At 35.2% G+C, this 27,736-nt stretch overlaps 1 protein-coding gene across 1 annotated transcript in view; it reads left to right on the forward strand.

Annotated features, from left to right (window-relative positions):
• Positions 1-27,736, forward strand: part of CSMD1 (CUB and Sushi multiple domains 1) — a 1,056,389-nt gene that overhangs the window by 724,738 nt on the left and 303,915 nt on the right. The window contains exons 8-10 of the mRNA XM_050972940.1: positions 12,722-12,809; positions 17,199-17,323; positions 20,596-20,717. Of these exons, the coding sequence (XP_050828897.1) occupies positions 12,722-12,809; positions 17,199-17,323; positions 20,596-20,717 (335 nt within the window). The remainder of the gene's footprint in view (positions 1-12,721; positions 12,810-17,198; positions 17,324-20,595; positions 20,718-27,736) is intronic.

The raw sequence follows: 27,736 nt of genomic DNA on the forward strand, positions 1-27,736 counted from the left end.
TATAAGCCACTAAGACAATACAACATGTTGGGTTTATTTCTTTTGGAAAGAATGCTTCTGGATATCCCATAAAATTGCTTTTTACTACTGACTCTTCATCAACTCTGTCATTTCAAAGTAAATTACTGACTTTCTTACTCTTCTGAATGAAGTGGTATTGCAAAAACGAACAACTCTTCATGCTGAGCTGTGTGTTTAAGCCTTACACATAGTTTATTGTGTGATCTTCTAAGGGAAAATATATAATGGTAATTTTGTTTTCATGTCAAGGTTCTGTTTTCACTTCCTGTCATGTAGTGTGAAAAATAAATTATAATATTTTTTAAACAGTTTTTTTAATCATTTGCCTGTCAGATAAAATCTTACCTCCTGGATCATCAGTGAAATTTTATTTGTTGACTTCACTGACACAATGGTTTTCATTTCCTTGGTCTTGATTATTAAATATTATAAATAGAGTAAAATATTTTTGTGACTGGAGAGAAATACTTTGCAATCACAATTTAGTCTTTAAAATTGTTGCAAAAGTATCATTACTTGCAGCAAGCCATGAAATGACACTGAGTTCAAAGTGTAGTGCAAAAACTAATGATTAAGGAGCTCATAATACTGTTCCATGAGTGTCTTTATTGTTATAAGGACTTTATAGGTTTGATGAGTGCTAAATAGTTTTAATGCAAGTAGGCCACAAAGATGCTACAGTACAGTTGTTATGTAATGATGTGAGACAGCTTCTTCTCTGTCTTCCCCTCATGACCTTGAGCAATATAAAGATATTATGTAGACCATTATTTAAATATCAGGACTGATGAAGGAGCGGTAATTTTAAATTGGTGGCTTCCATAAATCATAAATTAAAATGAAAGTATAGAAATGGGTTCTTTAATTTTCAGGCATGGAAAAGTGCAGCTCAGGCAAGTCTTAATGAGTGATTTTGTAGTCCTAAGGTATACTTACTATGATGACAATTTCTTAACTAAGAGTGAACATAATGCAAACATATATTTCATTTGTTGGAACTGTATTAAATCATTAGTGAATGAATTGTCTCTTGCTGGAAAAAATTTCAGCTTTCTAGAGTCATCAGGAGTTCCCTTGCGCTTCATTTGGCAATAGTGGTGTTGTGTGTGGCCTGCCAGTCGAAGGAAATCAGACCCAGGGTTTCAGCCCGGTTTTTGCAAGTTCAGTTTCTGTTCCTGGAGTCTGATGAATTCAACAGCTGTGAAAATTTGACATTTGCAATTATCAAAAGAGTCTCTAATTTTCATGATGCAGCTTTGTCTTTAATGAGCTGAATGGTATCTCAGGAGGTCTGCATAACTTCCTGTGCATTGTGAGAGAGTGCAACCAGAACACACACACAGACACACACACAAAAACTGTGTGTGAGGAATGCATCTAATTCTGAGCTGTAGCTTTTGTATGACTTTTAGGAATTTCACCACAGAAATGGAGGATATAGAATATATTCCAGTTCCCACTATATTTTTCATTTAGAATATCTGTTTAAATTAGAACTTAACGCTAAAACTAAAGCTGATCTTTCACTTTAAACTTCTAAGTAGTATTTTAATCAAGCTAAAATCTATAATTGCACTAAAAAGATAAATATTTTACAATTTTCCCTCACAATTTCTAAACATGTAGTTTCTTAGCTATATGAAAATATACAGGGGTGGTTTCTGTGAAAATCTTCTCTTGTATCCGATAGTGCCATTGGGCTCCAGGACACACCCACTGTTATCTCAAGCTGAGCCAATCAGAGATGGTCATAACACTTCTGGGATAAAATATTTAAGAAGGAAAAAAAAAAAGTTATTAGGCAGATATAATTATGCTCAGAGAAGAGTGAGATTATGTGAAAGGAAAAAAGATGCAGACACCAAAGTCAGTGAATAAGGAGGGAGAGGAGGTGCTCCAGGCACTGGAGCTGAGCTTCCCCTGAAGCCCATGGTGAAGGCCATGGTGAAGCAGCCCATGGAGGTCAACAGAGGTAAATGTAAAAGGAAATGTTATGAGTGAGCAGGCTCTTCAAGACTTCGAGAAATGTGGACTAGTAAACTCCCAGACTGACTGAAAGCTGTACATCTGCTGAGCCTTAAGTTGCTTCATTAATCTTGAATGAAACTTAAATTCAACTGTTGGAAAGACATTGGTCAAAAAATACCAAATCAGAACAAAACAAAAAGTGAGCAAAAGGCTTTATTTTTAGTTTGGTTTTTTTTTTTTAAAGCAGCTGATTAATTCACTAAGAATGGACAAAAAATTGGATTTATATAAGGGAAATTTATTTTCAGGCCATGGATCACCAAATGTCATAGTTTAGGAATGGCAGTCCCCAATTTGTTGATCCCTCTGCCATCAAGGTCCAAACCAGACAAGGCTTCCCTGCCCCTCTTCCAGCAAGAAACACAAGATGTGGAGATTACAGATTGAGATAAAAACAATTTACTGGAAATCTCAATGGGATAAGAAAATTAACAATGATACTAATGATACTAATAATGAAAGTATAGAAATGAGAGTGATTTACATACCAAAATTACTCATTGACCAGCCCAACATGACCCTGAGACAATGAACAAGGGGCATACAGACCCTCTGCACCCACACTTTTTTCTTTCTAACCATAATCCATGCCCATGTTCTTCTGGAATAAGAAAGCCCCTGGATGTGATCTGAAGTCCTATGGAGTGCTAGAGTGCTATAGAGTAACAACCTGGACATACCCACACAGCTCCTGGCACTGTCCCCTCACAGCTACTGTTAAAAAACTAACTCTGTCCTAGCCAAAAACCAGGACACTAAAGAGTAACAAGGAGACATTGGACACAGCAGCTATTTTGGTCATAGCAAGTAAAGGGATATTGATAGAAATCCCCATCTGCTGGAAAAGGAGTGCCATAAATATATGGGTAAATTTCAGGGAACCTTTATTTCAACCAAGTTGACAGCTGCAGTGTAGTAAGATGATTATTTATTTTCCAGTGTTTGAAGATGCTAGAGCTTTTTCAAAAAAAGCTAAAAGAATTAACTTTATCATGTGACAGTTATAGGGTTTTTAATTGCTTCAGTTTCTGAAATTAGTAGTTTTTAATCTGATGTTTGAAGCAAGCAGGGTGGTTAAAATACTCATTTAGTGAGAGGTACTTGACAATTTATGTTTTAAATGAAATCTAGCAGCTGGCCATGGCTTGCTGAACTACTGGAACAATACTGTGTAAGATTTGTTAATCATTTTGAAGAAACACAATGCCATCTGTAAGAATGTTCTCTAGGCAGGTTTTGGATAATGGCTTCTCCTTGTGTGGCTGCCCTGAATGGCCTTATGAGCCCAAGCCATCTGGTGTCAACACGACCATATTTTCCTATTCAATCATATTCCAATGTTTTAGTCAATTCATAGGTAAATTAGGGAAAAAAGTTTGAACTAGCTTCTTGTAAGAGTTATGTGGTTGAATTTCAAAGCTTTCCTTACCTGTCCTTGTTTGTCTCTTTTTTTTCTTTTTCATTTCTCCATGTTTCAGTAGTTTATCACTTCTGCATTACAAGTGTCATGTAGGTTTATATCTGTTGTTTTGCTATTTCTGCTGAAAGACTTGCTTAAAGAGTTTGATGGACCCATTATACTAAAAGTAAATTTCTAACCTTCTAAAAGCCAGGTATAAATTGTATGCAAAAATATAGTACCCTTTGTACTGTTGAAATATGTACTTTTTTGTCTTGGTATTTTAATTTCAGCTGTATTTTCTATCACACCTGTGATATTTCTTATTTATAAGGCAATATTTGTATACTTTTGTAAACCCATATAAGCAGTGCCTTTGTATCCTATTATTAGGGTTCCAAGTTAATACTTTTTATTTATGCCATTCTACAAAAGACATATCAGGAAAAAAAAAGGAATAATCCCCATTCTGCATCCTCTAATTAATAAATGAATTTTATTTTTGTAGTGTAGTCAAATTTACATAGACCAAAATTATTAAAATACTAGGTGTGACTTTATATGTATTTTTATGTAAATCAAATTGATTTGACCTTTTCTGACATTGTCATAGTTTTAAAAATAAAATCTACTGCAGATGATTTGGTGTATGCAAAGACACTCTTTATAAACAACTTTAACCATGATGCTACCTTGCTATTCTTTGCTGTAAGACACTATGGAAACAGAGAGGAGCTTATGTGCCGCTAAGTGCAGCACCTGAGAAATCTCCTAATAAATATCTTTGCAAAGAAAAAAAAAGGTCTCCTGCGGTATATATATTCTAATAATTAAAATTAGTCACAAAGCAATTATTTTATTTTGATCTGGGCTAAATCAAAAACTCAGAAAGCTTGAACTTATCCTGGGGGTAACTAACATTTCAGAGAAAATGCAGTGAAATTTATGGTGGAAAATTTCATTCAACTAATTAACCTAGTGAATATATTTGAGGATTGAATCTGTTCTTTTTTTTTTCTTCCATTACTTCCAACTTTCTGAATTCAAAACAACTGCAGTGTATTCATTTATTTTATACAATGACAAAATATATCTTTTCTCCAAATATTGTCAGGACATCAAATATATGCATCCTTTCTTCTTTTTCAGTGATGACAGTATTCTGTGCTACATAAAACAAGTAATTTCTAGTATACTTGATAAAGAATAATTTAAATGTTTTGGTTTCATTTTTAAACCATAATTATTTAAAGACTGAAATTTTGTTAGATATTTCTGTTAGATATCTAGAACTGTTAGATACTTTACAAATGGAAACCTGTAAAAAATAAAATGTAAATAAATGTGAATCTAAGGAGCTTAATTAATAACCAAATTAATCATTGCATGTAATTACATTAATCAGTGCATGTAATACCTTGTTTAATTGAAACAGTGTCATTGCATTTCTGTTTGACTTCTTGACTGAAGAGGTTAATATTTACATATGTAAGCTTTTATTTTCATCATAATAGGGAGACAAAGCTGCAAACTTGTGCAATTTAGAAACTTCATAGAATCCTGGAATGATTGGGTTTGGAAGGGATTTTAAAGATCATCCATTTCCAACCCTCCCTCCCTCCCTCCCACAAGATCAGGTTTCTCAAAATGCCATCCAGCCTGGCCATGAGCAGTGGCACCCATAGCTTCTCTGGGCAACCTTTTCCCATGCCTTAACATTCTCTAAGTAGATTTCCTTCCTGACATCTAATCTAAATCTCTTGTCTTTTAGTATAAAAGAGTTTCCCCTTGTCTTATCTTTATCTGGCTGGGTAAAGTGTTGTTCACCCTCTTTTTTATAAGCCTTCTTTAGGTACTGGAATGCCACAATGAGGTCTCCAAGAAACCTGCCTTCCCCAGGCCAAACAATCTTTGCTCTCTTAGACTGTCATTGTAGGAGGAATGTTCCAGTCTACTGATTATCTTTGTGACCTTCTTCTGTGCCACAGCTTGTCACTCAGCTCTAGAAAAGCTGCCATGCTTTACAGTGTTATTCTACTGGGAATTTTAGGGTCTTTTTTCTAGCCTCCAGGGAGTATTTGTCAAGCGTTCTTTAAGGTCATTCTCGCAATTTTTGCTTACATTTGAAAAGTATTCAGAACAAAATATGGAGGGAATAAGGGCTCCTGGATTATCCATTTTTATTCTAAAGCTGGTGTTACCACTAGGAGAATGAGTAAAGATCTAAAGAGACTGCCATAACTTGTTAAATTTGAAATTGTAGGTGTTGGAACCTGAAGCATGAACACCCAATATTTTTGTCAATAGCACAGAGGCCACTGAAGAAAGATACGCACTACAACACATTTGTACATTGTAGCCTCTCCCTGCGGCCACGGGGGCTGTACGGGAGCCTCGCTGGGTGCCCCCGGCCCGGCCGATGGTGGCCACACGAAGTGCCACTCCCGCATTCCCTCCGGAACCCTGGGCAGTGGTTACCGTCTGTGGCGTGGGTGGCGCAGGCGGGATCTCGGCTACGAGGTACCAAAGCAATGGAAGGAGGAGGGACACCCGCATAGATACAAAGGATCTTTCAATCTTCTTCCCCAGCAGTGCTAGGTACAGGCGACAAGGAGGAGGTCTCCGGGGGGCGCTCATAAAGGCAGTGGGTGTGATGGGAGGAGATGCAAAGCTAACCAATAACCAGGGAGGAGCGTGGGTTACAACTAAGCCGCTGCGGATCTCACAGGGGAGGGGAAAAACCACAGGAGCAAATCATACATCGAATAAGGGATGAGTGATACAGAGAATTCTGGAGATAAGGGGGGGGTGGTTACCATGACAGGCGGGGTGGGGGGGGGGGCAGCCCCAAAAGGGAGGAAATAGGGAGAAACCATTGTGAGGGAAGTACATGGGGGGAACCGAGGACCAAACCATTATTGAATTATAAAAGGAATAACCGATTCTAAAAACACACAATGCCACAGTACATGATAATACTTGTTGTGGTGTGCGTCCGCCCGCTGGTGATCTCTCTGGCCTGGCTAGCAGCGGAGCAGCTGGAGATGGACCGGCAACAACACCCCAAGGGATTCGTGGGGTGCACGGGGAAACCCTCTGGGAGCTCGAGGATGGTGTGCTCCTGTGGCACAGCAGCAAGGAAGGGATGGCGGCAACCGAAGTGCCAAAACTGAAGATATTTCTTAAATAAATAAGGGCGCAAAACAAAACATAAAGAGGCTGCTTCAGAAGATCCTGAAGCAGGGCTGACACACATATCGATAGTCTCTCATAGAATGTTCTAGAAGCCTTCTGGCCAATCATGGGCTGTTGATCTATATGGCCACTCCAAATAAGTCCCAGTGTCTTTTTCTCCTCCCCATTAGCTGCCTGGATGTCATTAGTTGCGGCTTCTTATTTCTTGAGTTGGATGTTGGTTGTCCATAGTGTGGCTGTGTGGCCAGTGTCCAGCCAGTCTGCTCCAGGAGAAGCTCCCACAGATACTTTGTTTTGAAGTCAAGGCCTTCAAAATATCACATAATTTACATAGGCCTGAGTAGTTTGTTAGTGTATTTTCAGATTCCAAATGCATCTAAAGCAGACGATGGAGCATGTCTGGAGTAGGACTGATATTATAACAAGGGAGATTTCACATAGCTTGTATTGCTGCATGAAACATCTGTTTCACCAGCCCTTCCTCCTGCCTAATACTGCTCCTTGATTAAACACTTCCCATATGCTAAACTAAATTAGGATGTTAATGAAAGTGGTAATTGTTTATTATTATGGTTACAATATTTTAAAATCTGATTTATGTTTATAGTTACTGCCAGTCTTTCTTCTTTACTATTGCATTAAAATAGGAGCATGTGAAACCTCTTAATGGAATTTTGAATTTCCTGTGTCATAGATCAAGTAAAACAATAAAGATGACCTCCTAAGCTGTGGGAACTGTAGTCTTTATGATCCCAACTGGGAAATTACAAGAAATCTTGTTGATTCATTCTCAATTAGTGAAGAAAGAATAGATTTTATATTTACCAAATAGAAATTTGAATCACTAGTCTTAACCCTAGAGGTTGTATACAGAATGTAAATCTGTCAATCATGTTAATGAACTCCCAACTACTCTTCAATTATTCCTGCAGAAAGACTTGAGAATGTGTAAGCTTTGCAATGTATAATAGCCTGACATGTTGAGAAGTTCCAGAGTGAAGTTGTAACCAGTGAGAGTGCTCAGTCTCTGTGCTACAGACCTGTGTGGTGGTTGAAGCATCTTTGATATTCTCAAACCTGCTGTTAAAAAAAAGAAGTCAAAAACCCAAAACCTGACTAGAATATTTCCTCACTTATGTCCCTGCCCTGTGACTTCAAATATTTTTTTTTATGTTAGTCTCATGGAATACTCCCCATTTCCTCTAGCTGATGGCTCCTTGAAGAACTGGGATGCAGTATGAGGGACAGTCTGTGTAATGTCTTACTTTGATATTAGCCAGGATTATACCCTCTTTAACTTTCTTTTTTTTTTTTAAACAGAGGGGGTATACTAAGAATGTACTAAGAATATATTGGGAGAGGCTGGTCCTAAATTTATTTGTCATAACTACAAGGTTATAGATGTTTAGTTTATGTTTGCATTTCCAAGGAACGTTGTTAATGTTCCTCTTTACATTTACTTTACATTTAGTTTTACATTTACTTTACAATTACTTTTACATTTACTTTACTTTTGTTTATAAATTTTGCAAGCTTTAAATAGGAATACTACTTTCCATTTTCATTTACACTATGGTTTTGAAATTTTTAAATTCTAAAATGTAAATTGAAATCATTAAAATACACTCATGACGTGAATGAGTTTTGAATGTTAAAGAAACAATTCAAGTTTGATGTGAAAAAGTTGAAAAAAACCAAAAGAAAGATGCAAAAAGCATGAAAAACCTTTTAACACCCTAGGTAAATGAAACTTTTTACAGTGCAGAGAGTACAAACTAGACATGGGTCTTTGAGGAGCATACAAAAGTTTTGTTCTTTGAAATTAAACCAGTGAAAGATTGGATGCATAGAAATTATGTGTCCAGGAAATGCTTTTAGAGGCTGCAAGGTTTAAATATATTTTGAAAGTGAGATACTCAAATCCATGATACTTGCTCCTCACATGTTACAGATCTCAGTAGCAATGGACAATACTTCATAGTAGTGGATAAATTGGAAACCAGGCAGGATTGTAACAGAGGAAGATAAAGGTCTCTTACAGGAATTTGTTTGAACACCTTTTCATCTCTTTTCAGTCTGAATGATAAATGTTGGAGCTAAAATAAATCCTAATACCTAATTTTAGTTAAAATCCAAAATACTGGCAGGTAAAAGTTTTAAGCATACTAATATGTAAAAGTATATAGTTAAGTGAGCTGAAGTCCCTGGTGTCTCTGAACCAGTAGAGGCAATAAATTGTTTTACTGATTTGAGAGATTTATTTTTTTTTTCCCCATCTGGAAAGATAAAATCAGGCAGGTTTGTTTTACAGGGAATTGGATTTATTTTGTCATGACAGCATGTCATGCAAACACCATCTGTTAAAAGTACACTTGACAGTTCACTGGGGAAAATAGAAGCTAAAATCTGTGCCATGTTTAACAAGGCCTGTAGTCATCCAGGAAGATGAGCTCCAGACATAGGATGCCTGTCCTAATCAGAGAGACAGTATTTCTCTGGATAAGCAAGAGGCTGAACCACCCTGCACTGATATTGGTGTGAGAGTGTGTTGACACCTTGTGAGAATAAAATAGTGGCTGAGAAGAAAATTTTGCAAAAGTTGTCATCCATTTGGGGAGATAATTTCATTCTGTGCTATGACTAAGGCTTCATTCAACGTTTGCTGATGTCCCAAAGTACTTAGAAATTTTGTATATCCATAGATCTGTAAAAGGAGATGGCTTCACTCCAAGGTGATGTGTGATGTCCTTAAAACATGGTAGCAAAGGTAGCATTCTCCACCTTGTATAACAGTTGACACCACAAGGTTCATATTTAGTAAAGTAAGTAAGTCAAATAACCATATCAGTTGTTTTGTTTATGTTTGTGTTTTGGTAATTCAGTAGTCCAAACTGAAGCTCATGTCCACTAACATAGCTACAGTTCTCTGCTAAAAGTAGTAAATATTTGACTTTTTTGGTTTTCTGAAAAAGTGAAAGAAATATTAGTGGGGAGAGAAATTATTTTAAGAAACATCAGTGTAGAAGCAGGCTGCTTTTGTAGGCAAGATCAGGTTTTTCACTATAACTGCATTTCAGTGCTGACACTTTTCATGCAACTACAGGATTAAACTTTCAGAATAAAATATATGAATACTCACTAGTATATGCTTTTTCTGAAAGCCTTTATTCAAAACCGAAAAACTTTATCAAAGTAAAGTTAGTGAAATTAGCAGGACTGAGCTCTGGTATAGAGAGTTTTTAAGATGGTGAATTCCATGTGCTATACATGGACAAAAGTCCAGATGAACTGAATGTTTGGCTTTTGTATTTAGAAGGAAATATTTTTTTTAAGTAAGACCTTATATTTTCAGTTGTGTCTTCAAAGAAATTTTTGATATTATCATAATCTTTCTTGATGTAGTGCACAGAACAAGCATGCAGGACAATGAGTAATGTTAAAAAGATATGGATAAAGAGATGATTCCTGTATTCTTAACACATTCTAGATTAAAAAAAAAAAAGGTATATGTTGAAATATACTGTAATCATTGCAGGTTCCCTGCTTCTCTAGAGAAGACCTGACCTGTGTTCCGGTCAAGAACTACGGTCCATAACAGTGCATTGTCTCAGTTGTATTTTTATAGTGCTGTAATACAGATTTTTAGCTCATTAAATCTTCTCTTCTAAGTCTTTGAATTTTTATATAAATTGTCCCTGAAGCTGCCAAAACCAACATGAAGATTTATAGCTCTTAAAATCTGATTGTTTGTATCCTATTTGTCACCACTCATTTTGCTGTTGCATTAAATTTGAAAGCATATCGCTGTGTAGGAAAACCAGCTGCTTTTTACATCTAAGCTCTCATCACCTTTGAGCTGTAATGCTGTCATCTGTAATCCACTCAGACTTGTGTAATTTATTTTGTGCAGCTAAAATATTCCAATTAACTTTATTTTGTTTTATTTTAAATTCAGGAAGAATGCTCTGTCCTTTTCATATAAATTTCCCAAAAATCTTTTAGGATGGAAAATATGATCCACAAATTTCTACTAGTTCTGTTTTTTGTGGAGGAAACAGAAAGACTAGAGGCATATAACTGTAGTGGGTTGGCCCCAGCTGGGTGCCAGGCACCCACTAAAGCCTCTCCATCACCCCCCTCTGAAACTGGATGGGGAAGAGAAAACACAACCAAGAGTTCATAAGTTGAGATAAGAACTGGAAAAGATCACTCACCAAATACTATCAAGGGCAAAGAAGATTGGAATTAGAGATATTGCATCTATACTAACAAAATGAGACCAGCGTAATGTGAACTAAGACCTTACAAAACCTTCTCCCGCCCTTCCCTCCTTCCCAGCTCTACCTCCTCCCCCAGCTGCACAGGGAGATGGGAATGGGATTATGTTCAGCTATTTCATCACATGTTGTTTCTGCTGCTGCTCAGGGAGGAAGCAGCTCCAACATGTTGTTCTTCCCACGGGAGATAATTCTCGATTAACTTCTCCAATGTGAATCCATCCCATGGGTAGCAGTCCTCACCAAACTGCTGCAGTGTGGGGTGCAGTCCTGAAAGGACAGGATGCTCCAGTGTAGGTCCTTTACAGGGTCACAAGTCCCACCAGCAAACCTGATCCAGAATGGGCTCCTTTCTCCCCAGGTTTGCAGGACCCTGCATCTGCATCCCTGTGGTTCTCCACAGGCAGCAGGGGCACAGCTGCCTCACCCTGGGCTGCACCATGGGTTGCAGGAGAATCTCAGCTCCAGTGCCTGGAGCTCATCTTCCCCACCCTTCTGCACTGACCTTGGAGTCTGCAGAGCTGTTCCTTTCACACATTCTAACCCTGCTTTTCTCTGGCTGCAATTACAACTGCACAATCACTTTTTTTTAGTTAGTTATCCTATAGATGTTACCACCATTTCTAGTTGTCTCAGCCTTGAACATCAGTGGGTCCATTTTGGAGCTGCCAGAGATTGGCTCTGCTGGACATGGAGGAATCTTCTGGCAGCTTCTCATAGAAGCCACCCCTGTAGTTCACTCCCCCCCTCACCTCCCCTTTCTCCCTTTACCAGAATCTGTCAATGCACATCCAACACAGTCTTTATATCAGTTCTTCCTTTCTTCATCTAAACACACCATACGTCTATATGTGCAGGATAAAAAGCGCATGTGTGTTCAGTTTTATGAATATTTGGTCTTCTGTTTTAGATCATTTGTTTATGATTAATAACTTTTAACTTCACATTTTCCTTAATTACCGTTTTAGGGCTGTAGTAGGGAAAAGGGGGGCAAAATGTTCAAATTGTTTTGAGTTTTGAGAGTACCATAAGTCTGGACATCTATAAATATAGTATCATTTAATTATCTGACAGTCTGGACGGAGAAAGAATGGAGGGCAAAAAGAGTGGAACAGTAGAGGATACCTTGTCCTTATCTTCTTAGATGAAAACAAAAAATAGAGATTTGAGCCTCATTTGCATGAACACATATTCAGCTGGCTACAAATGAATTGTTCAATGGGGTATATTTTGTGGTTTTTGAGATGAAATTTTTCTTCAGTTGAGGTAGTGATGGATCAAGAGTTGGACTCAATGATCTTGGAGGTCTTTTCCAATCTAAATGATTCTGGGATTCCTAAAAATATTCCTGCTCTACAGTTCTACAGCATCACAATTGGATTCTTGCCTTTTGTTTATTTAAATCTTATTACAGATAGGTTTTATTATGGAGATTTTATTTTCTCTAGTACTTCTGAACCTTACAGTGGTGTGTTGTGAAAATTTCAGAGGGTGGTTTCATGAAATGGTTTTGTTCTGGTCTGATGAAAACTTTGAATTCTAGTGCATTCATAAAAAGAATGACTGACTGTTGAAAATCAGTCATTTCCCACAGAAGAAAAACTGATTTTTACCATAACAAATGAAAATAAATAATGCACAAATAAATCAATTATTTGGGGATTTTTTTTGGTAATAATTTCTACTGGTTCAAGAAAAATGTCAAAATATGGTTGCATTCAGGCAATAAAAGTTTATGTATGGGAAATGTAGTGTCATCTTTAGAGCTGCATGTCTAATATGTTTTTTCTTTACTTTGCAGTGACCCAGGGTGGGGATGCAATTGCATCGGATACATGTCCTGATCCTGGAATACCTGAAAATGGGAAGAGGGTAGGCTCTGACTTCAGGTAGGCCCATTTCATGTTTTTTACTATAAGGATAGTAAAACATTGAAGTTTGTGAAAGAATTTATAGAATCTTCATCCAGGAAGGCATTCAGAACTCACCCAAGCAGGTCTCTGAACCCTCTCTTCCAAATGGGCTTGCTTCAAATGGACTAGATGATATGCTCTTCCAGTCTGCTTTATTCTGTGAATCTATAAATGTCATACAGCTTTTATGTGCCCATGATACACTGTTGGCTAAACACACTCTCATCTAGTTGTGGTCCAAATCAGTGGTATATGAACAACTGTTAAGAAACAGGAGCAGGTTTAAGAGCACTGATAAGCTCAGAGAGGGTAAGGAAGAAAATTACTTTGTTTTACCTCTAGGGGGTAATCTGTAAATTGAAAGAGAAAGCAAACTAAAATAGCTTTGGTGAAACTGGTTCAAAGATCCAGAGCATGTGAACTCAGACCTGGAAAAGCTCAGCAACAAATTTCCCAGCAATGCATAAAAAAATACCAAGAAGGAAAACCCTTCAAAGAACCTTGAAGCTCAAAGTACATTTTAAGATATCCAAGGGAATCGAACGTCAAAGAACCTTGCAAACCACAGATAACTAAGTTTTAAACACAGATTCTTAGGAATGAATGTGGGTGAAAGATATCTTAAATGCCTGGAGCAAGTGTATCTTACTGTTCATGAGGATAAACAAATGTATGAGGTGTTCAACAAGCAGCATCGTATAAGATAAATAAAACATGTTGTATACTTTGATCATATTAATTGTGTGCATGCTTTGGGCCTCCAGTTCTGAATATTATTTGAGAGAAATGGTAACAGTTTGTTTTACACCTAAATGTTACTTGCTATCTGAAAAACTCATTATGCAACAGCAAATGCTTTTCATGTACTTTAAAGTTTGTTAATATCTATTTAAAACAAATCTATCTTGAAGTTAACAGTCTAAACCTAGATGGACATTTAAATAGAAATTTTGGCTGGAATTTGGTTTTTGTTTTTCTGAAATGACAAATCAAACTCTTCCACAGGAGAAGGGGAAAAAATATTTCTTGCTGCTTGCATTTCTCGAATGTAATAAAAGTACTCTGGAGAATTACAACTGTGAATATTAATCTGAACTAAAACACATGAAAATGCACATTATTCAAAATATTTTCCAGTCTACTGAGAAACATGTTATAAGCGGGATTGATGGAAAGGTAGAGGGTTTATTTTCCAGACAGCCTGAGACCCAACTGATTCAGTGATGACAAGTTCTTTGAAAAGGGTTTCATCGTTTTCAGCATAATAATGGCATTCACTCTAATATAATAAAGCAAACAAAAAGGTATTGAAATCTTAACCTTTTCTTTCTGTCCTCCTGCCATGCTTCTACAGTGTTCATTTCAGGAAGTAGGGAGATGATTTGCAGTGATTTTAAAACAACCCAGTGGATATTTAGATTTGTTTTGGGGGAGAAATGGCAAGTAAGACTTTGATAGAGTAATGAGAATGCGATCAATACAATTTTGAGGTAAATATCACATTTTATATTTATGTGAGATTGCAAACCAGTAGATTGTTTAAATGAAATCTGAAATGTATTTAAATAATACTGTTTCAGCTCTGCTTAAATGTCATATGGTATGTGTCGTAATGTAAAAATGCAGTCATTTCCCACAATTTCACTAATGCTTGTAAAACAAGTGGCTTTTAAATTTCCAAAACAGATTTTGAAAATTAAATCAATTTTTTTATGTTAGTATTTCCTTTTTTTTAAATATCTTCTTCCAGTCAAACACTAGCCTTCTTTACAAACCCAAAAATTATGTTTGGAAGGAATTAAAATTTAAAATAGAAAAAAAAAAAGAGGAAACAGATTTCTTCCCCATGTTTGAAGTTTATAGAGAGAAGTAGCAAAGCAAAACACAAGACTTCTGGTGCCCACAGATTTGCTAGGGAAGTAAAGATGAGGAAAAAAACCCAAAAAACCCAACAAAATTCCGCAAACTCAGTTAAAACATTTCACTGTTAACTAGCGGATATTAAATGAACAAGGAATTTTCTTTGAAATCACATATTAAACAGGCTATAAGACATCTTCAAAAGGATGTCCCCTTTTTAAATGGGAAACTGTCAAGCTTAATCAATGGAGAGATTCAGCAATTTGGAAGTGTGAATAGTTTTATTGTAGTCTGTGATCCAGATACATCCCCTCTCCTAAGATACTTTAGATCCATAAGGAGCTTTGGAGTACTTCCTGCTTTGCTCTTTAATGTGACATTTTGCTGTTTCTTCTTTGTTTTTATTATGTTGTATTCAGCAATTTATTTTTTGTCCCTTAGTATGTGTTCAGACATTTCAGAAGATTACGCCCACTGTGTAAAACAAATGAAGTTCACATTAATTGCCCTTAGATCCTTAGCTACAAGCTATTTCTAGAGCTTTAGGAAAAAATACCCCAACCCCCTGAAATACACACTTTGTAGAATAATAATGAAACAAATTAAATCATCATGAATGCATAGCTTAGTGTGTAATGTTTTATGTATACATTAATAAAAAATTTAAAAGCATTTCTACAATGATCAAAACCCAATTTAAACATAAAATCTTTACCTTACTTCATTAAACATAAAAATATTCCTCCTGTTAATTTCCTTCCATCTTCCTTTTTCTCTCTGGGGGGATATTCAGATATATTTAAATTATAAATTGCTGCTGAAGACAGCTAGTAATTATACATTTATTTCAGTCTATATTTTAGTATTTGCACAGTTTTGTATTTCTCCTTATGTGCCTTGATAGTAATAAACTTAGGGGAAGTGTTGGCTTTCATGTTGCTTCACTCATCATTACACTTGTGACATGGTCATCATCTAATATAATTTTAAATACTTTACTTCTCAATTTCTTTTTATCACTGCTAGGTAGCAGTTTGGGTTTTTTCCCAAGAAAAAGAAATACAGAGATCCTAATTCTAGAAAATAAGAGAAAATAACATTAAAAAATATGTGTTTATGGCATTGAAATGACAGATTAGTGAATAAAATTTTCTTTACCAATAAAAGAAAATACATTTTATTAGTTTGAGGTTTTTTTTTTGAAAAACGCTTGGTCTCTTTTCTGAGGCTTTAAGAATTTTCTGAATATTTTGACAAGTATAAATAAAGACATTTTTAGAAATTTACATTACTCTTCAAGAATTTGATGCATTTTGCACAATTATGAAAGAAAAATGCCAATATTTTACCTGTCTTTCTGAGTTTTCTTATTTAACAGCTCAAGAACAAAGTGATAGAAAAAGCAGTTTTTAAAGCTTTTCTGGATTTGAAGCATCATACTAAAACTTCAAAATAAACAACAACAAAAAAAATCCTATTAAAAATTCCTGAAAGAATGAAAAAGTACAATAGAAACACATAATATCAATAAAAAATATAGTTAGTGTTTGTGAGATTGTTTGAGAAACTAAGAAAATAGTTATCCATGAAGGGTGGGAATGAGCTCGTGATAGTGAATGGCATTATATGCAGTTCTTCACAGCACAGTTTTAAGCACTGAGCCTCCTGTGTGCCATATAGCAATCCCCTGGTGTTTAGGACTCAATAACTTACAGAGACTAAACTGAGAAATCTGCTTTTTCTAATTCACTTAGTTCATAACATGGGACTTTCAAATATAGATTTTAAAAGTACAAGAAAACAAACAACAGAATCAGATAATTATGATGGGGAACAAAGAATGTCACAAATTGTAAATGGAGCCAGATATGTAAATACTGTTTAAGAAAACTGTCTGTGATATAGACCATAAGTGTATACAGTTTTTGAAAATCTTCATAACAATTGGGCAGGAGAAGTAGTTCCAAAGGGATACATTTCAGTGTTATGAGGGTAATAGTCAAATTCCAGTCCTAAAGAATTTATAGTTTAATGTAATCTTTTAGAGGAAATTTCAACAGGGTCAGGAATATTTAACGAATTTCTGTCATTGATAGAATCTAATATTTCCTGGTTATATGTGTTGACAAATTTCCAAACTGCTTATTCTCTCATTTGAGTGAATAAAGCAATGTTGAAACGATTCATTAAGTTCTGTTGCCTGAATGAATTGTGTTTGTGTGTTTTCTTAGATAAAATATATATCCATATATTCATTGAACTCATATTGTAAAAGAACTTAGTATCACAATTGTTTTGCATTCCTTAAAGGGTAGGTAAACTGAATAAGAGAACCTGTTCCTAGAGTATAAGTTGTTTTTTTTATGAATACAATATTGACAGAGCACCTGAGTTTTTTTGTTTGGATCTGGAAATATTGTCACTTGGCAATATTTACATTTATTCAAGAATGTTGATATTAAAATATATTTAATTCCTTCCTTCTTTTTCCCCTGTTTCTCCTAGGGTGGGTGCAAGTGTACAGTTTTCCTGTGAAGACAATTATGTACTGCAAGGTTCTAAGAGCATCACTTGTCAGAGAGTGACAGATACACTGGCTGCCTGGAGTGACCACAGGCCAATTTGCAGAGGTAACTGCTATTCTTTGGAAATTTTTTCTGACGATATGAAGGGTAATTTATAGTTTCTGCTGCAATGAAATTCAAAACTAAGCAAAATAAACCAAAGAATTATATCTCATGTGTATGTGTATATATGATTATAAATGTACAAAGATTTTTAATGTAGCTTGAAGCATGCAATCAAATGTGTAGAAAAAGTATCAATTTAGGGAACAAATTTAATTGAAATAGTTTTAATTTCACTTAGTCTTCTTTTTGTCTTACTTCAAGGAGAACTAATTAGTTAGGTTTATGTTAATTTTTTCTGCATTAATTCCTAAATACGAGATTCTCACTATCATGCTGTTTTTATCAGTCTGAGATATTTACCTAGTCTAGATTTTTCAGTCAATTCCTTTCTGTTCATCTATTTTGCTCAACTTTACATAAAACCTCACCTTCTAATTTTTTCTAAATGTTTTTGCATTTAGACCCCCCTGTTTTAAATTTCTGCCTGCCCCACTTTTAAGGAGGACCAGGGGAAGTGGCTTTTTGTTACTTTGTATGTTTTTCTATTGCAATCTATGGTCTGTAACAAAACCACAGAAAATATATAAATGCTGCCAAAGTACATCAAATATGAGGTGTAAAGGGAAAAATAGAGTGGATCTCTATGTACAAAACCTTTTGTCTCAGGGGAAAAATTATTTGGGGTTGCACATTTAGATTGTACATGCCAATGAGAGCCTTGACCCTTGAAATGTGCTTCCCTTATATTCTCCTAGAACCAGTCAGCCTAGCCAGGATAAACAGGGCAAACCACCGCGATTATTTGGAAAAGAAAAAAAGAAGTCATACAAACAGATAGAGATACTTTTACTGTCATTTTGTGGTAGATCAGAGTGATACTTCCTGTACACACAAAATCTTACCAGAATGCCAGTTACCAGGGCAGCAAACGATACTGCTTTAAGAAACACTGGAGGATTTCTAACACCTGAACTTTAACTTTTTTTTCCCAAAAATGATAAAACATAATCTCATTTATATAAAACTCATATAAGTCTCTAAAAAGTTTTCATTACCTAGTTATTTTGTAATTCCTTTTTTTTTCCTGCCGCCAGATTGGATTTTTTCAACTTGTATAAACACATGTGTGTTTCATTCTCAATAGTGTATAATTCTTGGTCAGTATTATGGTGTGTCTGTTTGTGGATTGTGAGGAATGAAAGAGGCAAGTTTTATTTGCAGACTGTATTGTTCTCAATTCCTTTACTGGCCTCCAAGACACCAGTATTCATAGTACTCATTTAAGCACCAATTAAAAATAAAATACACAGAGCAAAGGAGTGCTTATCACATTTTATAAATTATCATCAACTTAAATTGGAAAAACTGATAAACTGCATGTCACTACTGTGAGCTTAATGACTTCAAGAGTACAAGTTTTACTTAAGAAGCTGATGATTGCATTTACCCCAGAAGGGTGATTAATAAGGCTCAAAACTTAAAAATCTGATGGAAAGTCACAGGAACCATCTTGCTCTTGGCAAGTTCCTGACATGACTTTAAAGGGCACAACAGTGGCTGGGGTCCCAGGGTCCCAGGGTGCCCAGGACCACTGGGGTCAGCTCATAGTGGTGGTGCAGCTCCTGGCCCACCCCAGAACCCCACCTGGGTTACAGGCAGGGAGTGGTGGGAGGTCCCAGACACTGCTTACATTAGCTTGGTGAGAATGTAAATGTTGGCAGGTTCCTTGAATTCCACACAAAAACCTTACAGCGATCCATTCCTGTTTTCTCCAGGCAGAATAAAAGGCTATCTAACATTTTTATGCAATCTTTTGCAATAACTCCATTTCCTAAACAGACCTCTGGGCTCAAGCTCAACTTCAATTGTGCTTCCTGCTCAGCTTTACTCCTTTCCCCTCCCCATCCTTTAGCCTTATCTTAGAAGTTTGAATAGGAGAAAGGTAAAAGAGTAACAGCTTTTATCAAAAATCTCGCTACAAGGGAGATGTTTCTGTAGCCTTTCTTCTTTGTGGACGGCTACAGGAGGGACTGCCTGGTGTTTTTATTGCTACAAAGTTGAACCTCTGGATTAGTGTCATCTGTAGCAGACCTAGGCAGGAGGAACTGAAAATAAAGTAATAGATTGTTTGATAGTTATGGTCCTGGAAGTACAGTGTTTCTAGCAGTTACTAGAGAGAAAATACCCTGTATTTCAGATCCCATTAATTTGTCCTTGTTATTCCCTCAATTAAAATAATATAGATTGCTTCATACAACAGTAATGTGCCAAGCTTTCTGTATTGTTTTCAGGCAGCATAGTGTGGCATCCTTAAATGTGATTAGTTTTTTGTGATGCTTGGGGACATGGTTTAGTGATGGACTGGACAGTGGTAGGTTAAACCTTACACTCAGTGAGCCTAGACCTCTTTCCTAACCTAAGTGATTCTGTGACTTTTTCCATGTTAAGACACCCTTTTAATAACTGCTAAATGATGTTTTTGTAGAATTTCCTATGTAGACTTCTACTGGGATTGTAACATAAGATTTCCATGTGAGGTACCTGAGACTTGAATTAGTGGGTGGCTATTAGGACAGTTTTGGTCATAAAAATGGAATCTTACAATGAGGTTGGAAAGTGTAGTGGGTTTGATTTCTTAACCTGAGATTTTACTAATTTTGAGATTTTTTTAATTAATGTGTTCATGAGTGTGGCAGGTTTGGTGCTGGCTAATTATTAGTGCACTTTTTGTTGTGAGATAGAATTGGGAGAAAGGTAAAGTAGGTTTAAAATTTTAAAAGGGTATAAAGAAAATTTTATTAATACTAAAAGAAAAAAAGTTGTAGGAATTAAAACATGGCAGAAGGGAACTTAAAGATCATCTAGTTCCACTCTCCCTGCATATATAGAAAGACATTTTTACAGAAAATGGAGTCCTAGATGATTCCTGATTGAGTCCTAGTTGATTTCCATCCATTTGGAAATGGTAAACCTCTCTCCAAACAGAATATTGATATGATAATTTTGAGTATTTAATCTACATAAAGTAAGAATAAAATGTTGTAAATTTTAGGCTGTTTAAATTGAAAAGTGCTCATTTCTTCCCCTGTAGGTAAATCTTCATGATTTTTTTTGTCTGGCTGAAATATCTTTAAGGGCAGATTGTTATGGAATACATCAGCATAGTAATACTCTCATGGCAAGTTGTTGCTAATGCTGTGGCAATTTCATAATATTTATTTTAGACAGAGCATCCAGTCTAAAGCAATCTGGTTTGTTGGTTATTATTTTAGCTAGAACATGTGGTTCCAATTTGCGTGGACCGAGTGGCATTATCACATCACCAAATTACCCGGTTCAGTATGAAGACAACGCACACTGTGTGTGGGTCATTACATCAACTGATCCAGAAAAGGTATGCTTTTTCTCTTGTCTCAAGTGAATTTTGGAATTGTCTTAAAAATATTTTATATATATTTGCAGAAATGTATGAACACATGCAAGTCTGTATGTTCATTTAAACACAAAAAGGAACAGAGTAGAGTTGTTATGAAAATACACTGGGGACTAGAAAGGAGAAAAGTAGCATGTGTGTTAATGTTCACTCAGAGTAATAGGTCTACTTAAAATTTTCAAGTTTTAAATTAGTTTTTTAATGAGGTACAGAAAATATAATCAAAATTCCACATTTTTAAATAAGTTAATAGTGAATTTTTCACGTTGCGCCTTGATATTAATCGCTGTTGAATCTTAAAACAAGATTTCTTGGCATAAAATCTGGACATTACACGTAAGTATTTTGACAGCTGTTGTTAGTTATTTTAATACCTACATAATTTCTTTTCAGTCCACTGTTTTCCACTTATGATTCTCAATACATAGCTATGAATTAGTCATCTAATTATGCATAAGATAGTGGTCACACCAGGATATTTTTACTGTTTTTCTGTGAAATCAGTAAAGGATGGAGACGCCCTACCTATAGGAAAAAAAATAAAAAGAGAAGTTAAAGAAGTACTTTACTTATATTGTACTTCTGTGAAATGAAATGCTGAATAAATGAATTGCTATATGGCAGGGAATGCATGTTCTATATGTACTTTCATACCTGCAAAACATATATTTCCTGTGCAGCTTTGTGGAAGATAGTATTCTTGACTTCTTTAAAATAGTTAAGGAAAAAAAATGTTTATCCTACCATAAATAAGTGAAAATGTTTAGCTGCAGAAAAAATTTGCTGCATGCTTTCATAGCATATTTTTGAGATGTAAATACTGAATGCTTTGTGAAGTTAATTAAATTCACTCTTTTATTAAAGAGGATTCAGTTTGGCTCAGTATAGATATGTATTCAGGAAAAATAGGCAAAAGTACAAAACTATTATATTGAGAAAGATTTATTGTAGTGGGACTTCTTGCAGAACAGAAAAAGCTGTTTTCAGTTCCAAACTGACCTGTTATCTTTTATTTAGAATAGCCATTAGATGTGAATATTTCTCCTAGAAGGCCTTTGACTTTAAAATCATTGAATTTTATAGAAACTATTAAAGTACTTTGCATTTTTAAATATAGAAAAGCATTTAAATTATGGAAAAATTATAAAAATTTAATCTACTCAAATTCATATTCAGTAGTGCGTTGTCTTGTCGATTTTGCAAAGCAGAGTATATTTTTGTAAGAGAAAAATTAAATGTCCATTATAAAAATAGTGGAAATTCCTGCAAATAGAGGAGTGTTTCAGCATCTTCATGCTTTCTTTATTCAGTTAATTTTAATTTTAAGTAGATAAATTGGTGCTGACTATGCTGTTAAACTGTCCAGTGTATGTTTTCTATGGAGAATCAGATTTATCTATGAAAACCAGTAAACCCCAATCTACTACAATAATGCACAAGTTGCCTTCATTCTATACAATGTATCTTTCTCAGTGAAATCAGGATTTTAGTAGTGCAGAATTTAACAAGATTGGTGTGGATTAATTTGGACTTGAAAAAACACTACTCTTAAGTAGTGTTCTTTGGGCAGGTTGCTAATTCATCAGATACAAGAATCAACAGAAGGAATTGCACACCCAGGCAGATAAATTACATTGTGTTCAAAATTAAGAGGTCTGAGTAAACACTTGGAGCTTTCACCCAGAAAAAAATTAACATTTGTTATATCCAGCTGTGTGGAAGGTAAAGACATGCTAACAGACACTGATAATCACAGCATGAGTAAAAGAGGTATAGGTTTTAAGTCTTTCGTTTTCGACAGGATGGGCAATACTGAATGGTCTAGCAGTGCAACCAAGGAAGAATTTTCTTAATTTGATGTCTCTTGAAAAGACTGTAGTTGCTTTAGGACCATGATAACGGTAAATGTGAAGTATTAAAATCAGACTTATTTAAGGCTTACAGTATCTTTAGGTTGCTTTCATATAAAGTCTACATCATCTTTATCAGTATTGGAATTTCTATACCCAAATAACTGCATTGGGAGTTAATACGTATCCTTTCAGTTAATAAAAGATGTGAAAGAAAATCCTTTTACTTTACGGATTATCTGATTGAACGGAACACCACTTCATTTTAATAAAAAATATTGCTAACATTTTGAAATCTAGGAACTTTAAAAAAATCAATTACTAAAATAATTTTCAAGTTTCCAAAACAATGAAATTATTTTAAGATATGCTGAAAGTTTTACAGATTTTCACCCTTGAATTTTCTTGGAGAATTGTTGCGGTGGGCATGAGCAGAGAGAATGACAGAGCTCTTGAAAAATGAACTGTGTATCGAAGGTCTGATTTTAACATTACTTTGAGGAATCAACTCTTTTGACTTGCAGATTTGAAAATGTTTATCAGAATGCTTAGAGTCCTGTTCATTTTCTTTTCCAGGAAGCAGACAGCTCATGACATATTGTTACTTTGTATTTTAAATTACTTTTGACTTACTCTAAAAGTGAATTTCTGGAATTTTATCAGGTTAGTTTGCAAGTAGAATTTTATGAGATAAGATAGTTTTTTCTCTTAACATAACATTCAGTGCATTTTGAAGAGGATAATGCAGTTAAAGAGATTTCCTAGGTTTCTTCCAGAAAAAAGATATATCTTTCCCAAAAAACTGCAAACAAAACAAAAAATCAACAAACAACACCCAACAAAAACATACCTAAACCATAATAAGCTGGAATATCTTATTTTATTTTTTTTTTAATGGAAACATTTTCCAAATTTTGCATTCCGGTGCTGGCGTGGGGGCAGATTTTTAGTGCCAACTCAAAATGAAAACAAATTTCAACATCCTATAGAGACAGTAGTATAGTTTCAGGTCTTAGCCAACTATATCAAGATGATTTTAAGTGAAATGTTTTTCTAAGATTTATTTGCCTTTTTCTGAGCAACGCAGAAATCTAAATTTGAGTCTTCTGTTCAATGGTGTTCCTACTTATTTCTTCCTTAACCATTTATTTGTTGCCTCTGCATCCCACTATTGCAGCTTTTGATCAGCATCCTACTGAGTCATTTATTAGACTTTTAGTACTTGCAAATACAACTTTATGGTGTTTTTCTCACTGTGTCAAGTGCATGCTGTAATTTTTTACAACTCTTCATTATTTTAGTTCTTCTGTTATGCAATTTCTCAGCTTTCTAGAGTCAGTGGCTTTGAACTCTTTTGAGAACCTACTGAAGTGTTCTCTTTACTCCTTTCTTACTGTTAGTACAATCTCATTAGATTATGTACTAACCATGCCTTTACCGCCTCTACCCCTTGCTGTTTCAATTCCTTCTCCAGACTGTGAATACTTCCTTCCTTGGATTTCCTGCTGTTTTCACTGTTTTATGGTAACATTGCAAGGGCTCATTTTTTCAGCCCCAGTGTCTATTGGATGGCAAGATTTGTTGCATTATTGCATTGTTGCTTCAGCTATGATACCTAATTTTGCCCAATATTTTCCTGACTGATTTCTGATCGTGGTATAGTAGATGTGCTGTGGGCTGCAATACTACTTAATGATCTGGTAAATATAGACTGTCTCAGTTAGAGGGCTTTTTATTGAAGGCTGTACTTTCTGCACCGTACAAAGCACAGATATATTTAGTATTTGTTTGAGCCTAGAAACTTCCTTCTTCTATAAAAAGTTATTCACTACAATTGACACAACTGAAGACATTGAAATTAATTATAGTGAGAGTGGGAAACTTCACATACAGTTTTATGGGTCTGAGCTCTCGGGTATTTGTGTAAAGTTGGATTATGCCTCAATATGTTGGTATAAAAATATTTTGGTATAAAATGGTATTTTTAATTTATTGCCTTTCAAAGCACATAGCTGAGGAACTTCAAAACAACATTTTTATTCAGAAAATCTTTGCCCAGTTCACACCTAGGGAATTCACATACTGTTTCAGTTGATTTTGAGATAATTTATTTAAAGAGAATTCATTCTTGCAATATCCTCTAAAAGAGCAGTCTTACAAGGTAGCACATGATAATATGCAGGGGATTGAGTGAGATTATCTTGCTGATTCATGGATTGTTTCAAAAGTTTGTGGTAGCTCAGACATGATCTGTTAGTGACACTTGTCTTCCATATAAGTAGCTTATGCATATAAAATACTCTGCAATGAATTCAAAACTTGTGTTTCGTCCGAGTAGGAGGCCTAATATTAGACTGGCATTTTTGAAAATGTGCCACAAATAAAAAGAGGTTTAACATCTACAGAACCTGACTATACTCTGACTGGGGAAGAATCTCTTGCTGAGCACCAGATAGCTCATCCCTAAGATATTATTACCATAATCCTAACAAAATTTATTTTTATCTGTAGAATTTATCCTCTCTTGCTCTATGTCAGCATTTTAAGTTGCAGACATCTTGAGGATCAAACATATGTAGATCCAAGAACTACTTTCACTAAACTTTTGCGGATTCATGGCAATTTACAGTTTCACGCTTGTGATTCTCTCAATTACTCTTTCACAATTATTAGGATTGATTCAATAGAGTGAAGGACAGTCATTGTGAATTGAGGATTGCCTCATTTGTACATCCTGTGCCTTCTAGATCATACAAATACAGTAACACCTTTCTGAAACAGCTATTTTCCATGGCAGGTGGAAAATGAAAGCAATTTATATTCTCTTATCTCCTTCACACAGTGTTAAAGCCATCTGTGAATATATGTGTTCAAATTAAAACTTTTTTATTTTTATTTGCCAGAATGGCATCTTTGATTTTAGGGGGCTATAACATCATTGACAAAGAATTCACATAGTTTAGAAATAAAATTACTAAGGTTTGAGATAAACAAATACTGATTACGTCCCCCCCTTGCCTTGAAATAGGCTTATGTATTTATTTAAATTTTCATAACTGAGGATTACAATTTTGGAACACAAAATATCTAAAGCATTTGCATGAGAAAACTCTTGTTGCAGTATAAGGATGAGATTTATAGTTTTCAAGGTCTTAAAATCTCGTGCAAGGCTTCCAGGGTATCATTGGTTTTATGGGTCATAAATACATTTCAAAAACAAGGAAAAATTTGTAAATTTTGGTATAATGTGCAAAAGATATTTCTAAGCCTACTGGAAAAATTATATTATTTATAAGTGATTCCTTAAAATATATGTGAATCTTCAATTTTACTTCATGTACATAAGTTGTAACAACGAGCTCTATATACATACACGTGTTATAAAATAATATTTGTATTGTGAAAAAAGCAAGCACAGTTTCCTTTTAAAAATCATATATTTTTGTTGGGTTTTGTGTTTTGTGTATAGTAATTGCAACATTAGGATTTTTTTAACAACGTTGACATTTTTACCTTTCAAAATGTCGTGTGGATGAGATGTTGGAGCTGGAACAAAAGACACTATTTTAACATTGAAGACATTTAGAATGGAATTTGATTTGCACATCTGGGTGCTGCATGTCTGAACTCTGATTATACTTGATGTACCTCTGTCGAATAGTAGAGTCAGAACAGTGCTTCACCTCCTCCTAAAGCACTCCACTAGAGTCTGATCAACTAAATCAACACTGGGCTTTGCTCGCTCTGACTGTATCAGAACCAAAAGGGATTTAGACATTCAAAATCTTATCCTGTAAGGTTTAGTATACCCATGGTGGTGTGGAAGAAAGTATGCTACTTTAGATGAAGGATATCCCACAGGGATTGAATGGGGAGGATCCCATAATGGCTGTATATATGGAATGAAATAATGTCACTTTTGACTGGGGTTATACCAGAGTTAAGTAAAACTTGAAGAAAAATCTCTCCTACATTAATACATCTATTTCTGAGACTTTGGTGGAACTGATAAACCCAAATCAAAACCGCTTTCTATATTGAGTTTAGATGTCTCTGTTGAGCAGTAATTAAAAGAAATTTTGACTCTTGTTTTCTTCAAACTGAGAGTACTGATGGAAGATGGATGCATGGGATCAATACTCATCTCATGACAAAAGCATCCAAGCACAAATTTCCTGCTATGCAGGAAAGTACTATATTTCCTGGTTGGCAAGAAAAGCTAGGAGCAGTCTTAATGCCACTGGTTTTGTTTCCTGTTGTATTTGCTTTATTTTTCTCAGGCGATTTCTTACATTAAGTGCCAAAACCCAACAAACACTACAAACACTAAGGTCATTGTCACAAATACAGGTTGGCAGTTATTATTTCATATTACTTACCTTCCCTCTGACCTTCCTTCCATGCTGTGTTATCTGTCCTCAGTGTTTCATATGTGCTTTCAGGATATCAGCTAGATTCACACAACTGAGATTTAGCTATAGGGTGTGAATTTTATGAAACTCACATGGATCGAAGTATGACATATTGAGTTGGAAATGACAATTTAGGGGTAAAAAACAACCAGTAAGACTTCTGGAACGAAACTATAGAAGCACACACATGAAAGAATGGAAAAGCTGAAAAGGGGGATTTAGCAGTATATTTGCTTTGCTATTGCTTTTTTCTATACTGTCTTTGATTTTACAAGTCCATAATTCAGACAAGCAGTTGGAATGTATTAGATGACAATGCAATGCTCAAGGAAAACAGAAGTTTCAGTGTCCAAAAAAAAGTGCCAACAAAAAGAACAACAAACCAAAAATCAAAACCTTTGAAGTGATCAAAAGGATTTTGCTTGATACAAAAAAGGTATGCTATTTTCAAAGTTTAATGCATTCGTTTCCTCATGTTCTAATACCAGATTGAGGACCCTTTCAAAAGAAAGCCAAATGTAATATTTTCACTGTGATGTGTTTCTTCTATATCTGCTTGGGTCAGAATTATACAAATCCATTATTGTGACTCTTTAGTTGAATACATAATGCAAGAAAAATATTTTCCTTTCTCATAGATACACTTTTCCAGACTGTATATCTGAAAACTTCATTATTATTTTGGCCTATATTTTGCACAACAAAACCAGACTATTCC

The sequence above is a fragment of the Serinus canaria genome, chromosome 3 (assembly GCF_022539315.1).
Source record: "Serinus canaria isolate serCan28SL12 chromosome 3, serCan2020, whole genome shotgun sequence".
Lineage (NCBI taxonomy): Eukaryota > Metazoa > Chordata > Aves > Passeriformes > Fringillidae > Serinus > Serinus canaria.